The sequence below is a fragment of the Epinephelus moara genome, chromosome 2 (assembly GCF_006386435.1).
Source record: "Epinephelus moara isolate mb chromosome 2, YSFRI_EMoa_1.0, whole genome shotgun sequence".
NCBI classification, from domain to species: domain Eukaryota; kingdom Metazoa; phylum Chordata; class Actinopteri; order Perciformes; family Serranidae; genus Epinephelus; species Epinephelus moara.
This window is the reverse complement of record NC_065507.1, coordinates 19,035,569-19,052,543: the sequence shown is the minus strand read 5'-3', so window position 1 is coordinate 19,052,543 and position 16,975 is coordinate 19,035,569. Positions and strand designations below refer to the sequence as shown.

General features: G+C 41.2%; 2 protein-coding genes across 4 annotated transcripts in view; both read right to left on the bottom strand.

The window, feature by feature from the left end:
- LOC126401381 (lissencephaly-1 homolog) overlaps positions 1–7,992 on the bottom strand; it is a 37,718-nt gene extending 29,726 nt beyond the window's left edge. The window contains exons 1-2 of the mRNA XM_050062606.1: positions 7,823–7,992; positions 637–949 (exon numbers count right to left, since the gene is read on the bottom strand). Of these exons, the coding sequence (XP_049918563.1) occupies positions 637–668 (32 nt within the window). The 5' untranslated portion in view covers positions 669–949; positions 7,823–7,992. The remainder of the gene's footprint in view (positions 1–636; positions 950–7,822) is intronic.
- A 1,907-nt stretch (positions 7,993–9,899) lies between these two features.
- Positions 9,900–16,975, bottom strand: part of cluha (clustered mitochondria (cluA/CLU1) homolog a) — a 28,926-nt gene continuing 21,850 nt past the window's right edge. For all 3 annotated transcript variants that reach the window (XM_050062446.1, XM_050062453.1, XM_050062462.1), the window contains exons 18-27: positions 16,124–16,208; positions 15,882–16,035; positions 15,641–15,780; positions 15,477–15,557; positions 15,255–15,380; positions 15,007–15,128; positions 14,824–14,917; positions 14,594–14,728; positions 14,422–14,495; positions 9,900–13,166 (exon numbers count right to left, since the gene is read on the bottom strand). In XM_050062446.1, coding sequence (XP_049918403.1) covers positions 13,040–13,166; positions 14,422–14,495; positions 14,594–14,728; positions 14,824–14,917; positions 15,007–15,128; positions 15,255–15,380; positions 15,477–15,557; positions 15,641–15,780; positions 15,882–16,035; positions 16,124–16,208 — 1,138 coding nt within the window. In that variant the 3' untranslated portion in view covers positions 9,900–13,039. The remainder of the gene's footprint in view (positions 13,167–14,421; positions 14,496–14,593; positions 14,729–14,823; positions 14,918–15,006; positions 15,129–15,254; positions 15,381–15,476; positions 15,558–15,640; positions 15,781–15,881; positions 16,036–16,123; positions 16,209–16,975) is intronic.

The following is a 16,975-nucleotide window of genomic DNA, read 5'->3' as shown; positions in this document are numbered from 1 at the left end:
AGTTAAAATATTTAACCATCTACATGTAGTTGGCTGAAAGTTGTCCTAAATTTGTGTCTGGTTTAGGATGACACATAAAATACACACATACATAACTATTCTTAATTAATTAGAGCTGCAACAATTACTTTAATTGACAGAAAACAAATCGGCAACGAATTGATTACCTTTGGATTTGGGAGGGTCCGTTGACATTCAATAACATCTTAGTTTTAAGGAATTGCTGTGGGCATTTTTCACTATTTTTACATTTTGTAGATCAAGTGATTATTTCATAATTGAGGAAATAAGAACCAGATGAACTGATAACGAATATAACTTGTTGCAGCTCTGAAGTGAATATTGCACTTCCCTCCTATGGAAAACACCTTCAAAGTGACTCTGAGAAAAGCACCTAACCATGTTCACTTCTTCAAAGTTGCACAGCAACATCAAAAGAATGTGGTTGTACTGGGCAATACGTGTGTGCGGGTACATGAAAGTGAATCTGGTATGAAGGAGAAATTAAACTTGTCTCATCACATGATGCAACAGATGTTCAACATTGAAACCACAGAGTATAAATCCATGAATTCATATAATCTCACACATCTTCATATCTCAGCCACATGTATGAAAGGTGTGTTGATGACTTACAGTTCATCTCGTTGCCGTTGTGACAGCACCATGGTGAGGGGGCAGTGTGGGCGGGGCCGGGAGGGATCAGTTGGTAAAAGGTGAATCTTGTGCAGCTGCTGCGCTCTCCTCAGTCAGGAGATGAGCTGTGCTGATCCAAGCAACACGGGCGAGGACGAGCTGTGTACTCCAATAGTGGGCAGTTGGTTTTGTCCAGACAAAGACTCAGACTGAGAGAAGGGGAACGCAGGAATCTGCCCCCCAACTGGCTGACTCCAGGGACAAGAGAAGTGGAGAGCCTGTAGACCAGTCACCAGCCAAGTCTAAACTGCATCTGAAGAGGAGAAAGAGGCAAAGTCAGCATTAGGTATGCATGACAGATAACATGTAGAGTGGGTGGAGATGAAAATGTTTAGAGGCCAGAGGAGGACTGCATCAATGTCTGCACCAGTTTATATGCAGATAAAATGGCTGAAGATTCTGTCAACAATGGAAAAAATAACAGAAGCAGCAAAGATGTACACTGTTATTTTCTACCAGACAGAAAATGTGACAGCATAAACCCATCCATCAGACATTTCATAAAAACCACCTTCTTCCCATGAGCCATTCCTTCATTTGCTTTTCAGCTCCACTGCTATCTACCTTCATAATCTGTCTGTCATGTCACCAGTCTGGTCTGAGAGCCCTGGTCTGCTCTTGCAGCAAATTCCTTTCTCCGTGAACATACAAGAGCTGACCCACATTCTCTGAGCAATGTATTTCTCTTCCCAGGTTGCCAACAGAAAAGAAAAACAAGACACAGCCGAGCGGGCTCGAGTAACGGCTTTGCTCTTGTCAAATTCCCCGACCTTATCGTCTCATTACGATAACTCCTCGATAAGATGCTGGCTGGCCTGACTGATGCCAAGATGAAATCACTATGACCAGCAGCTAAAGATTTATTAGTGTATGTGTGAAACTGAATACATTTTTAGGAGTGGAGTATTGATGTGAGCAATAATAGATTTTGACAAAATGCAATGCAGTTAACAAAAATGTGATGAAATCTATTTTTACACTGCATCGTAGTCTCGAAAAGCATTTTACCAAAGCAGATACCCACTAGAATACTAACTGTGAGCTACAATAAGCCTCTTAGTCTACTGGGACCAGCCTGACTAAATCTCTGCCAGACCAGTAAACAAAGGTACAAACACAGCCAATATACCTCCTTCTACAGACCTGCAACAAACTGACCAAACTACATACTGGCACACATGTCCAGGAGACAATGTGTATTAGGCATGAGATTTGCTGCACATGAGAGAAGCAGCAAAGGACACAGAGGTGTGTCTGGCGTGGGCATGAGGACTAGAAACACCCTGGGAAGCTGCAATGAAGGAATATTCACACATTACTTATTTCAGCTGATGATGCAGGAGTGACATTTCCACAAGGGAACATTCCTCCCTTTCACTCCTGCTTTTGTTTGCATTAAAAGAGACGCTTAGAGACCTTCTTTATTCAAAACAGAACACCTGGAGATGTAGGATGTCAGTTCTGATGCATTTATAAGGTGAAACTGTGGTATTTGTTTGTTTATTTGCATATCTGACATTGTAAAAGCAACCTGACATCGCTAACAGCTATCCTCTGGACCCTGATGTCACCACACCACACCTGGTGTGACTGCAGTCCAAATATCTGCTTACCTCCACCTATGTGTGGGTTACAGTGTGCAGGGGGTTTCCGGCCTTTTGCCAAACTACTCTCTGTCGTGGTTCAGGGTCACAGCAGTAAGCAGTAGATCAACACAATACGGCGATGGCACTGAAGCTAAAAATGGCTCTTTCTAAAACTCAACATGCAAAACATCCATTACAAGCATGAGCCTTCGACATCAACCTGTAAAACTGCTGTAGCGCATGAAATGAGGTCATCTACTATATATTGATACTTCCCTCTGTGCTGCTGGCAGCTGTCATTGCTGTGAGTATCCATTAATGTGTTAGACTCCCCTCTCTGCAAATCTCATTTGTGGCTCCAATATTGAGCAAAATGTTTGCACAATCACATAATTAGGCTAATTGGCTCAGTGCAAAATGTGGTTGTGTGATGTTGGAATGGGCTGCAGCCGTGGCGCATCTATATATCTGCCTACTGACGGTTAATAATGGTTATGTGTCTTCCTCCCATTGATTCTCCTGTCTTTGTGTAGCAGCAGGAACTGCACAATAAAAAAAGGGGCCCTTACAGTAATGGCACTGACTGCTTTGAGAGATGTTGTTTAATTTCCTGATGAGTCCTCACAGCTTATCTGTTGTTAAAATGCCATTTTTAATGAATAATGGAAACGTCCTCTGTCTCTGTGAGTTTAAGAATGCAGCAACCAAGCCCCAAGTCAAAACTGTAATGAACCACACCCTTTGTATCATTGTCTGTGCACACAGTCTGTTTAGAGTCAAGAACATGAACAGGACCAACATATTTAAAACTTGTGGACCAGCAAAAAAATACGATTTCAGTCAAAACACTCAAATCAATTCAAGTAACTAAAATAAGAAACCCACGTCATAGTAATGTGTCAGCAAATCTTACAAAGAGGATGTTACAGAAAAGCTGTTCACTACTAGAACAGTTTGAGACAAACCCTCAAAACTTACATGTAAGTCAGGCTGACCATTTTTTGAAGATTGTAAATGTCCAAACAAATAATGTTTCTGGTTAAGGTAACATGTCAGACAGCAGTACAATATTACACCTTCCAAGTATGACAGACGAAGTATGTGTACAACATTCTGATAGTCAACACATGTGTCTGAACAAAGGAACACGCCCCTGAGGAATGAAGTGCAAGAGGACGAAAATAAATACACCGGAGTCTGAACTAGTCTAACTGATAGTGTGTCCCAGCAGCTCAACACACAACATACCATGACAGCAATGCTGACAATGCTGACAGTTATCACCTCGCTGCCACCTCTTCTTCACAGGTTTCTGCTAGCGACATTATGTCATCATCCTCTGTCAAAAGCAAGCATCTCAAACAGCTGGAATATGGCGCGCCTTCATTTTCTGTTGATGACTTCAACTTCATCACCTGTGATCTGTATTACATGACACTGTTTATGTTCTCTGCATATTGATAAAACACTGCAGTTCAATACAATTGGAAGATAAAATGCAATTTTCAGTTCACTTTATGGTTTAATTATTTGGCTGTCAGGTTAAAATGCCATAAACTTTCTATCTGAAATAAAAAGCCGTCATGTGATCTGCTAGCTGACACATTTAGCGATTTAAGTTGGGACAAAGATATGGGAGAAGATCATTTATTATACTAAAAGAAAATAACTCTAAAAATGTAATGTGTTCTGGTGTAATGTTTGGTTTTGATGCATCAATTTTCAGACAGTTTCCTCCTATGGGAGACAAGGAAAGTAACATCACTGTGGTTCAGGCACTGGCACCAACACTATTAAACTGTTAAAATATTTTGTGGCATAACATGTCCCTATCAAGAGACACTGCACAAACAGTATTTTACATGCCTAAAGTGCATCACTGTGCTGTATCAGCTGGATGAGCATGGATAATTTATTACAGCAAGTAATGCAGTAGGTAATGTGATGCAGCTCTGACATTAGCCTGTGTTGAAGCCTGATTCTTAAACCTACCAACCACCAACCAACCAACGGGACTGAGAGGCTGGATATTCTGTAAATCATCTCCAGTTCCTTTGAAAGATTGTTCTTGGTAAAAGCACTCAGACAGAAATCATCCAAAGAGCTTTATCACTAACTGAGTGAACATCTGGCTTAGCTTTAAATCTGCAGCCGTTACGACCCGACAGGTGCCTGGGTCAGTTATGTGGGTTGGTAACAATCAGCTAACCTTATCAAATTACACGGCTATTGACATCTTCCTTCAGTGGCTAACAGAAGAAGGGTCTATTTACACAACACGGCGACAGATGTAGGAATTCATTCTGTAATTACCGACCTTGGCTATTCCTTCATATGTTTTCAAACACTTCAGTCCCCAGATGGAATATGTACACATCTCTCAAGTGTGTGTTGCCAATCAAATTACCAGGCCATCATCCTGTCAGGTGCGTTACCTGATGTAAGAGGCCTGATAAGTAGATCAGGGCCCACATCCACACACAGAGGAAGACGAGACTGAGCAAGCAGGAAGCACACAGGAACAACAAATCAATGACATGCCTGAGCCAACCTGCACACACAGGTGGGAACAACACAATGAAGACTAGTTAGCCTCCTTCCTTCATATAAGTTCAAGTTAATTGGTCAGTGCAAGCAAAGTTCCACTTGGCATACCACAAGATGCTTGTTCCACCTCCACAGGGTATTTTCTTCATGCCAACAAGCTACTGGTTTAAATTATTATAGATCTATATTTAGACTGTGTTATAGCGGCGTATGCTGAGTCTGTCAGTTATTGTTGCCAAACTGGCAAGTATGAAGCATACTCAAATCAAATCCTTCAATTCTCCAGGCTACTTTGGCAACACCTTTAACTGGTTGCTAAAATTATATTCAACAGCCTCTAGACAAGACCTTGTTGATAGTAGTATAGTGTCATGCCAAAATTGTCAGACGTATCCTCACAATCGACGCAGTCAGTTGTTGGTTGACGGGCAGCTGTTGCTGGCAGCAGGTCAGTAATGAATAACCAGTCAGCTCACTGGTGGGCAGCCTGCCTGGAAGGTCAACCTTTGTGCTACTGTCAGCTCAGACAAGGAGAGTCATACAGGTATCTGTATGCCCTTCAGCCTACCACAATCTCAAAAATAAACAGCCTCTCACTTTCATCATCTGTTGACACATAATAAAGAGGAGGCCCCCTCGGCAAAACTGTACATTCTGCTCCTTTCAGGTAACACTTCAGTCTTCACTACCCCAACGACATTAGAAAGCAACGCCCAACATGATCTATGGCTGTCCTTTGCTTGACTCTCTAGTTGTCCAACTGGCAACAAGTGCCAGCGAAGCAGCGCTTGCAATGGCTGAAGCCTGTACAATTGGTGTTGCTGTGTTTCCATTGCTGACAGCACTGAATAGAGCCTGGCTGCCGGGATGCACTTATTCAAATCAACTTTTGATAAAACTCAAGAATGACGAAGAACACTTTCAAGTAAACTGAGAAATAAAGCATGCATTTATTTTCAAAGACAGAAAGCTGCTGTTCTCATATGAGCATTTTCCAACTCGTCAAGCACAGAAAATGAGTCGAGCAATACACTATTTGAGTACTGTACAGTGTAGTTTGAACTTTGAGCCATTTCAACATCATGGTTAGTCTGTCAGTCTGACTTTTGACATGTGAAATGCTGTCAGAAACAGGACAGCTTTTGCTAACAAATGTGTGTAAATGATGTGTCTAGTTGTAGTCCATATATCAGGGCTAAATATAGGTTTGATAGGTTGACAAAGGCATAAACCAACATTTAAACAGAGAGGAAACCTAAGACGATCCACTTTGACCCACCCACAGGTGGCAAGATAGTCCTGATCAGTGATTTTAAGAATAAAACCTGCATCAATGCTGCTCCTGCAGAATCAATTCAACAGCGAAATTGTTTTGGTTTGTGTTTATGTTAACATAGCATTGCTATATTCACAAAAGCCCTAACAACTGCTGTGATTATAGCCTTCAAAATAACTAGCTCAAGAGGGGATTACATTCCTTTACAAGATGGTTACATTTCAGTCAGTTCAAAAAAGTCATAGACTAAACACAAACACTCTTACCTGAGAGAAGAGCACACAGCCAACATGTATTTTCTAAGCTGAACACTGTTTTCAATTTCATCAATATCCCATAATTCCAGTTGATCAGCTGCAAAGCAGTCGTTAGAGGCGTGGCTGTGAGAAATAAATCACCAAGTATCCATGCTTAAACCAATGCTTTATATCCAATATCATGACAAGGTGGCCCAAAATTACGAGGGGGACTCGCTTGTCGGATTCAGTGCACAACCCTGTGAGCCACCACGGCGACGATTTGCATTCATCCCAGTGTAAGCCCTCGGTCCACAAATTCCTGTTCCGATTCACTCAATCATACATTCACACAATGAGACAACGTGCACACGGAAAACAAGGCAGACACTTGAGTCCTGAGCAGACGCAATACATACAAACTCATCGCCTCCGATGTGCTCCACCCTGATTTTCCAACACTGTGCCAACAAACCGCATGAAGCAGCCCGAGTCGCAGAGATGATGGGAGCCTCAGCTGAGCATGGCAGCAGCCATCTGCGAGCACCCACCAGTATGACAGCGACAAACAACAAGAGGGGATACACACAGGAGCATGTCACGTTTGAAAACTGCAGCAGGGCTGTGTGTTGCTCAATTACAACGATGCCTGCATAGCAAGTACACAACGCAAACCAAATGGCGAATATCACTTTACGCCCTCTCCTAATGCTAACACTGGATACAGCAGTGGTGTCAAGCTGCAGCGACTGCGCCAATTTACAACAAAATATCCCCACGATGAAAGCAATAAATAATTCACACAAGCCAACAATAACAGAGCTAACACAGGATGCCAGCGGTACCGTCTTGTGACCTACATTTGATTTTGTTGTTGAGGGTTTTCACTCGGTTGACAGGCTGCACTAACGCTGCTTCAAACTATGCTAATTACTGATTATTACTAACCTGGGATAGACGCCAAATGCAGCTATAATTTACGTTGGCCCTGCCATACCTCACACACTGACATGTTTTCATGTGGCTACTGATGGTTTTGGTCGACATAACGACACTGCCAGCCGTTAAGATAGCCCAACGTTATTTAACGTATGCCCGGTTAACGTTAGCTGATGTTAGCTAAAGTTGACGTTAGCCAAGTTAGCTTCCCGGCGATGCAGTCAGAAAGTTAGCTCGTACATTGACTCTAACGGACACCACAGGCTCATAATGTGCACCCAAGCTGAATTATCTACAATTAACTCACACAACCGCTAACACCGACCGTCCTGAATTAGAGTAAGTGCACAAGATTGTTTATCTGGACACAAGGATAAACTCTGCTGACAAGGTACCTGCTGCTCCAGTCCAAGCGGCCTATCCGCCATTTTGAGACATAAAAAGGAGGTGCAAAAATTACAGCCACATCGTCATTTTCCCCACCTAACGCCAGATTCCTTCGACCCTGACCGGCTTCATAACTGAAAACTACGTGGACTCACCCTATTGTTTCTGCCCGTGGATATCCTCAGCAGTCTTTAACAGTAACACGACCCGACAGGGCGTGAAATTTCCGCTCCAAAATATGATCTTGTGATGTGGAGGTAAACTGTGCCCGTCTTGTCTCTCCGGCGCTGCGCCTGCTTGTTTTTTCGTAGGCTACCGCATTCGCCTTCAGTCGGGAGCGCGCGGCCGCGCACGACGCTCGCGTTCACGGTCTTACGGGAGCGCGCACGCCCTTGATAGATTAAAAAATCCTGTGCTTGATTTATACGTTTTTGACTTTTAACTTTGACATAACATCATTTAAAACTTCAGAAATAACTCTAAATACGACAACATTTAAACGTTATGTGATGGATTTAAGGAATTGCCATCACTGGCTCAAATTATGTAGCCTACATGCAAAAACATTAGTGGTTTTTATGTATTTATTTACACTCTTGATATGGACATTTTACTACAACACATTTCTGTTACAGTGTCTATGCATGTAACTACTGATTTATATCACTTCACAGTTTATTTATAATGTATTTTATCCTTTATTTTAACTCACACTTCTTTATACCATAAAAGTTCAATTATTAGCCCAGGCTATTATTTGCTTAAATCACTGAAATCAACAGGCCTATATGTGGGACAGGCCTCTATATGGGACAGGCCTTTAATTCTTTTCAGCTCTTGCTCAGCAAAGATTGGAAAATACAATCAAATTGCTTATTAAAACCAGTATGAATATCATTTGTAAAAAAAAAAAATTAGGCTTCAGATAATCATTCATTTGATTGCGTTCTTACAGACAGCACATCAGAGAGAGAGAGTTAGGATTATGGCACTCGGCATACTGACGCAACACCACATTTTCCTGTTAAAACAATACTCACAACTTGGATAAATTTCTATGAAAAACCCTTTTGATTGTTTTGATCTGACGACCCTTACGGACTAAAGGAATATGAATAAGTTACAGGGTAATGGAGGAATGGACATATAATTTGGGGTAGCCAACAAACTGCTTTTATACATCCGAAGAACTTCCAACCTGGCAACCACACCAGGCGTCTAATTGAGACAGGCGTCTGTTTTTCAAAATGTGTCTCCACACTGGGCTAGTAAAAGGGACTAAGCGTTTAATTGGGACTAGACTTTCAATAGAAGTGTAAGGGTATCCGTCAGTCCTTACATAGAGATTGTATTTTTGGTTCTAGTTGTGTCGTAATGATGATGATGATGACTATAGTCTACCTATTTAAATTGCAATGTCAGAGGGAGTCTGTGACCCAAGTTTGTCAATGGCAGTGAATATTGTTGCATTTTTTACCGATATCCCAATATATAACAATTTATTTCGCCGATACGCCAATACCGATACTGATATATCCACTTTTTCCCCCAACTAATTTTAGTGATCAAGTCTCTTCTGTAGTGAAAATAACATTGTATTATGCATGCATACTCTTGTCATGATGGCCCACCAGCAGATGAAGACATGAAATAGAATGCTTTTCAATGTAAGTACAAAATAAGAAAATGCATGTTGTCTAATTCTGATTTTAAGGTGAAAACTGGCTGATATCAATGACATACCAATAATTATCATGCACCCATGACTTACACTATGCTGAATGCAATTTGCAGTCATGAACGTAACTAGTACTGTACTTTTGAGATAGGCCATTATTTTAAATAAATATTTCCATTTTATAGTACTTTATACTTCAACACCACATTTCAGAGGTAAATATTGTACTTTTTACTCCACTCTACACTTTATTTGCCATCTATAGCCACTTTGCAAATTAATAATTTCCGTATAAAACGTGATCAGCCAATAAAATATCATTATAGATAAAACTACCTAATAAATTATAGTAAGTAGTCTAAAGATAGCTCCAGCTAAACCACTCAAGTGCTGCTTATATGGCAATGCATCAGTAAAAGTACAAAATATACACTTAAAGGACCAATTCTTGTACTTGTGATACTTTTGAACTTGCACTTCAGTAAATGTAGTATTACTACTTCAATACTTGTTTGACCACTATCTACTTGTATGAGTTATCAAAAACCCAAACAAAAGTTTGACGAGTTTTATTTTATTCATTTTAATATAAAAGCATACTCAAACCAAAATATAATTAGACCGTATTTTGTAAAGAGCAACACACAATACCACACATCATCAGGGGAAGCATACTCAAACACGTGGCCGAAGAAGCCTTTGTGCAGAAGAAATTTCATCAGCCGAGAAACACAAAACTCCCAAACAATCATTTCAAGACAATATATGCAACTGGACCGATGGGCAGCAAAGTGCGTAATATTATGGGGTAGATATTAGACTCTTTTTCTCCCCCCCACACACATACCTTTAATAGTTATTTTGCACAGGAACCTTATATTGAGATTAAAGGAACATCTTTTCCTGTGTTAATATTCCAGTAAATATGCATATCCCACACTTGCTTTGTATTTCAGACATTCGGATTGTAAAGTAACTGCAAATGTAAGATATGCAAATAAAGTGAAAGAACACACTTTGTTTTGTATTATTACACATTTCTTCTTTTTTTTTTCCTCTTCTGATGCTAACGTCTAATAACATGAAATAACATTTCGAGCATTTAAACAGCTAAACTATTCAAAACAGAAATGTTACACTGAACTCTAGTGGAGTGAGATTAGTGCCTCCGACTAAACAGAAGCACTGTGTTACAAGAGTATAAACAGAGAATCTCTGCAGACAAATAGCTTGATTGTTCTCAATGAGTTTATTCTAGATCATGAACTATTAAAAGACTTCCTGCTGTTGGGATTACAACAGGTTTAGATGCTCAACAGGTAGTAGTGTTTGTAATTTTGGGCCATGGGACTAATATTCTGGGGAAAAATAAAATAAAAATCAGTTATCCTAATTTGTCACAGTCAACTGAAGCACGTGTGTAAATATATATATGTACCTGTACTGCTACATCTCCTGTCATTCAGGTCAATGTATGTCCTTCAGAACGAGACAAATGTTAGTGTGCCACCTTGTGGACACTGATGGTTTTATTTTTTACAGCATGATTTGGGGAGCAACTGAAAAAAGTCAAATTAAAAAGTGAAAAAAAAAGGATACAAGAAACCCGGCAAACAAATCAGGAGGAGTAAAGTTATTCTCTATTATCACCCTGGTTCCATTCAGAAGCATAAATAATAGGCACAATACACACCACACTGTGCTATTGATGTCATGACATCATGTTTTAGGAGCACAATCAGGAAAATCACTGTAATAACCGATTCACCAGTCTGAAGAGCTCGCTTTTGTGTATTTTGTTTTTTAATACCGCTCCCTTATTTCCAGGTAATTCAGCCCGTACAGCAAGTAGTCCATCTTGCACGTCTTGTGCCAAGTACAAACTGCAATTTTCGAAAAACAATCAGTTCCAGCACCATCTCTCTATTGCTTTAATCACATACATTTAGACACGGCAACAATTAAGTAACAAATTGCCATGGGAGGGATACATTGCATGTATACAAGCGCAAGCAAACCTTTATCAGTCTTTTTGGTACATCACATTGAGGCAGCCCTTCTTTCGCCCACTTTTGGTTGCGCTGTGGACGTTTCACACGTCCGAAACAGCACGGGAAAGTGCACTAAATACTGCTCAATGAACAGACACTCCTGGCTGTTTTTTTTCTCAGTTACATATGAAAAGATGACCCAACAATTGGAAAACAAAAACCCCACCCATCAACAATAAATCAGTCGCTACTGCCAATGTTGAGCACCTGTCCGATGATGAGAAGAGGTTCGGCGCTGTACCAAATCACACATGAAACAGATCAACAACATTGGTGGCCATGAATGTTTTAAGAAAAGAGGCATCAGCCATCCAACAGGTTTACTATGAGTAGAAAAATAAAGCATTTGGAAAGCCAATGTGCGCTCAGCCTCTATCCGAACTATGCAGCAGCAAAAGCGGCGACAACCCTGGCCGATAGATTTTCTGTTGGGACTACACAAAGACACACACTGTCACACATACAAACATACATGCACATATTCTTTCAATGTGTAAAAATAGAAGATTGAACACAGCTAGTATATAGATAGATAAATCTACTGCTTAAAGGTGGACGTTTCAAATCTGCATTTTCCATAAACATTAATCAAGTACCTGTCTAAGTCAGATAGAGATTTATACATCTTTTTTTTTCCACTTCTATACATTTTCTATAAAACAGACATGGCTTAAATTAATTCATGATCAACAGGCCTAAAATACCTTCTTAATTCTCCTGTGCGCTTTTACAAAATCCATTATATACTAGAAAAAAAAAATATCCAGCAACAGAAATCAAACTGGTTGAAAGCTCACTAATGTGTCTGTGTTGTTTTGCTTGCTTGGAGAAACAGGAACCATAGGACACAGCAGGCACCCACCTGGGATGTCGGAAGTACAAATGATAGAACGATTAAATTAATTAACCATCGGGGACGTGCGAGAGTGATGGGTGACTGCTGCAGAGCGGCTCAAAGAAACCACTACGAAGGGAATTTACATTCTGAAGCCCCACTTGTGAAATCTCTAATTTTGGTGACTGTATTCAGGTTTTAGTGCACAGTAGAAAGTACCCCTGAGTTCTAGGACAGGGTGGGTGCTTTGTCATTTAGAGCACCGTAGCGGGGAGTGGCTACATGCCCGGGGGTCTTTGAGGCTCTTTAGGGAATGGCGGGGCGAAATGTGGTCCTAACAGTGCTGTGGGACGTTTGAGCTGAGAAGGAATATTGGGGTCGTATGGTACAGTGGATAAGGCTCTGGTATACAATGTCATGGTCATCCTTGGTCTCCCTCCCCCCAGCTGCAACCACTCTTTCATATCCATTCACATTTCTAAGCAGCTAACACCCTGAGTGACTTCACGCCACCAGGTTCTTGGGCTGGGGATTTTTTCAGATTGCACGTAACATTGATTCTATGTTTGTACTTTCTCCTCCCTCCCTTCCTACCTTGTAGGAAAGTCCCGCTCTGTATTCCTTTGTCCTACAGTTCATACAGTTTTGTTCTCTGGACTGCCCTGACCCATCCCTCCCCCTGTTTATTTCAATGCTGATTTAGACCTCTCGCTTCTCGGGTCCACAGGCTCAGTGACATGGCTGTTGCGTCACGGCCTCTCCCCGCCCCCCGTAGCAGAAAGTAGCTGATGTTGAGGGCATTTAGACATTAATCAATGGGGATTTTGTCCTCTAGTTCCAGTGGCCTGTCCTCAGCAGGCTCCTCGCTCTTTCCCAGCTCCTGCAGCTGCTGCCGCCTCTGCACCTCTGCCTTCAGGTTCTCCAGATCCTTTTGGCTGAAATGCAACACCAAGAAAACAAATCAATACTTGACTTCCTTTGAAATGTTTGGTATGGCTTGACCATTTTTCATTTATCCCCTCAGTCAGAGATGTTGCTGTCACTCATGTCTCCAATCTCTTGTAATGTACTAAAACCCACAGTCAAGTTCTAAATTAAATTTGACAGACAGAGTCATCATAATAAACTGAATTTTTCTGTAAAGCTATTTTCAGGGATATCCTCCTGAAATAATGTAATAAAATCCAATTTAAAACAGCTGCATAATTCCAGTCTTTGTGTATTATGTAATTCCTGTTGTGTCAAGAAAATATCAAAGCAATACTTCACGCCCAAAATGACCATTTCTGTATCAATAACTCACCCCATGTTATATTTATTTTGTGAAGAAAACTGTCTATCTCACATGGCTCTGGTGACCGAAGAATCCAAAAACTGAGAAAATTCTTGATGAATTTAAGTCATAGGGCACCACATTTAACAACAGTTAAACTATACCAATACATCAGTTTATAAACTCTCACATAACTGGTGCAGTATAATCCAAATCCCATCCATCGAGTTATGTGCTCAGTACTCCAAACACGTGCTTTTTTTCTTAAAAAAAATTAACAACATAAAACTAAACTTAAAGTGAAACTTGAGTATGCTCTCTTCTAAGCCAGACTCCATTGACAAAAACAGTAATTTTACCTCACTGAACACAGGAGCTGCTGATCTACCTCTGCCTCAATCATTTAATTTATTTGTGTTGTTGTGTGTCTTTGGTTTTTTAAAGAGTAAGTTCAAATTTTCCAAAGCCACCAAATAACACTAACTAACTAACTAACTAACTGATCGAGGCAGTGCTAGACCAGCAGCTCCTGTTTTCAGCGAGTTAAAGTTGCTGTTTTTGTCAATGGAATCTGGCTTTGAAGAGAGCACATAAGTTTCATTTGCAGTTCAATTCCCCATCTGAAAAGGCTGTCAGTTTCAAAAGTACTGAATATACGATTGAATAAATGAGACTTGGATTAAACTGCTCAAGTTGTGTGAGAGTTTATAAACAGACGTTCTTGCTATTATTAAAACACAGACCCTTATGACTTCAATTCATCAAGAATTTCTCAGTTTTTGGATTCTGTATTCATTAGGGCAAGCACGACACAGGTCTCTTCACAAATTCAACATAACACAGGGTGAGTTACTGTTATATAAATGGTCACTGGAGTATTCTTTTAAGTCTCTGCAGGTGTTCAGGGCATTATGTACCTGAGCGGTATAAAGATGATGCCGTTGATAATGTTGAGCTGTTCCAGGACACTCGCCATGCTGGGAGCGGTGAACTGCAAAACAGGAGGACATAAAGACATTGCATCACTGTTTAATGGTGGAGCTCAGATAGCTGGGAGCACAAAAGCACGTCCTGAATGCGAGCAGTCACCTTGAGGGGCGTGATGCTGGCGTTGGAGCCGTTCTTGTAGATCTCATTCATGGTTCTCTGCAGAGCTACGGCCTGTTGGGTGAGATACTTCAGGTACTCTGAGCTCTCCTTGGTCTTCTCATGTGCCTCGCCCATCTGAGAAGAGAAAAGAAACATTTCAGATATCACTTCATTGCGACTGACAAAGAGAAGTGTCAGCTCACAGCAGCGTAGAGTCCTGAGGGGCTCACCTGGTTCTTGTAAATGGTGTAACCCTCCTTCTCGTGCTGCAGTGCGGAGCGGAACTCAGCCTTGCTCTCGTAAACCCTTGCGACCAAATGATGGCTGGAAAAACAAGGCCCACATAATTTGAGTCATCATGTCAGACAGTATTATACCTATTATATGCATATGGTCAATGAATCTCTCCCCACCTGAGGGCCACTTTGAGGGATCGGGGTCCATGGTACTTTGTGTTGATGGTCAAGGCGTTCTCCAGGAATCTCAGTGATAAATCGTACTCCATCACACCGTGCAGCACCAGCCCGATGTTACTCTGTGGAAGGACAGCCGAGAACAACAGTCTTTATTAATTCTATTTCAGTCTTCTTCCCATTGTAGGTTGGGTTTCACCAAAGACTTAAGATAGTTTATATAAATGTCAAGTAAAGACTGCACTCACGTCGAGCAGAGCCATCTCTGGGTGGTCCTCCCCACAGACCAACAACATGAGGTAACGGGCGCGATACAGCAGCTTCAGGGCGGTGGACAGCTGGCCGTTGGCGAAGCAGTACAGAGCCAAGTGCATCTGGAAACAAACAGGAAATAAACGTGTTGGTTAAAAGGGACATAAATCATCTTTAGCAAGAGCTAAACACCTCCTTCATCTGGTGTGATAACTTACATATTCTTGAATAGTGTTGGGGTGCTCGATGCCGAGGACTCGTTCACTCATCAGAACAGCCTTTTGCTGGTTGCTGAGAGCCTGTGGGTAAACACACGCGACATTTAGCAACATATAATCAATGAGACACACAAAGTGAGGGTTGTCACCATATTGCTGCCCACCTCAGGGTGATCTCCCATGATATAATTAAGGCGTGCCAGCAGGCGCAGGCAGGCACAGATCTCTACATGCATGGCTCCGTACACGTTGTTGAAGAGGTTAAGAGCCTCGTTGATCAGCTCACAGCCCTCCTTCAGAAAACCTGGTAATGTAGAGAGAGGGAAGTCAGATAAAGAAAGACGTCGAAAAGATTTTACACTCATTCTGTCAGATGTTATGTACGACTCAATCTTCTCTTTGCACCTTGCTGCACTTTGGCCTGTCCACTCTGGAAGAAGTGGAAGGCATCTGAGGCTTTGGGGTTCACATGCTTCACCACAGGGAAAATATTCAGGATGTCCTCCTCTGTAAAGGCAGGCTTGTGGCGGCTGTCGAAGTTGTACTCCTTTATCAGAATCTAGAAGGAAAACAAAAAGGAGAGGATGTTTCACAAAGGCCACTTGGTCAAGCACTATCAGGGTCACTATAGACTAAATGAGTGTTACCTGGATGCCAGTTTTGATTGAGATTTCTCTGAGCAGAGTGGTTTTCTGGAGGCCGTATTTCTCCACCACGTGGTCGACACTTTCACTGCGCAAGAAAATATTTCATTTGTCACCAATTAATTTGAACACACAAAGTGGAAATGCTTAAGTGTAAAAGAAAAAAATCTTTAACATTTGTTTCCAGGGTGTCTACAGGTACCAAAGACTTGAATTTAAAGCTTTTAAAGACATTTTCATGATCATTATTAACCACATTTAAGGCTGATTTTTGAACAAATCCTCTTTTTCCTATTCAAGCATTGCAGTTAAGTATGAAGCACATACGCAGTGGTAGGTTTTATTTAGGAATATGGTAATTAGAGTGAGTTAGGTTAATCTAAGTTTGACAACAGGTAATTGCAAGTATAAAGGTCCGACAAGCTGTTGGAGTAAGCATGGAGCCCACGCTGTAACTAACTGCACTGTAATATTATCATATTTTTGGAGAAATGAAACAGTGATTCCAGAGAGAGGCAGACAGAGGGGTCTACAGTCTGTGTTTGAAGGATATATCCAGGATGTCAAACTGACTCAGCAGCAACAACAGGTTAAAAAGACAAAGATAGTTAGAAGCTAAAGCCGAACTATAGGCTACAGATCACAGTGTAAAAGTGAACCACCACATCACTGCTGATCGCCACACAAGACAATGAATATAAAGGTAAACTTTGCTGATATTGAACCAGCTGTGTGGCATCACAGTGTGTGCAGATGAAAGGTGTTTGGCTTCTTCTCCGGAGAAAGTCAAACATTAATCTGTGCACAGTGCGATGACACAGAGCTGGTTCAATATGAGCAAAGTTTCCCTGCTTC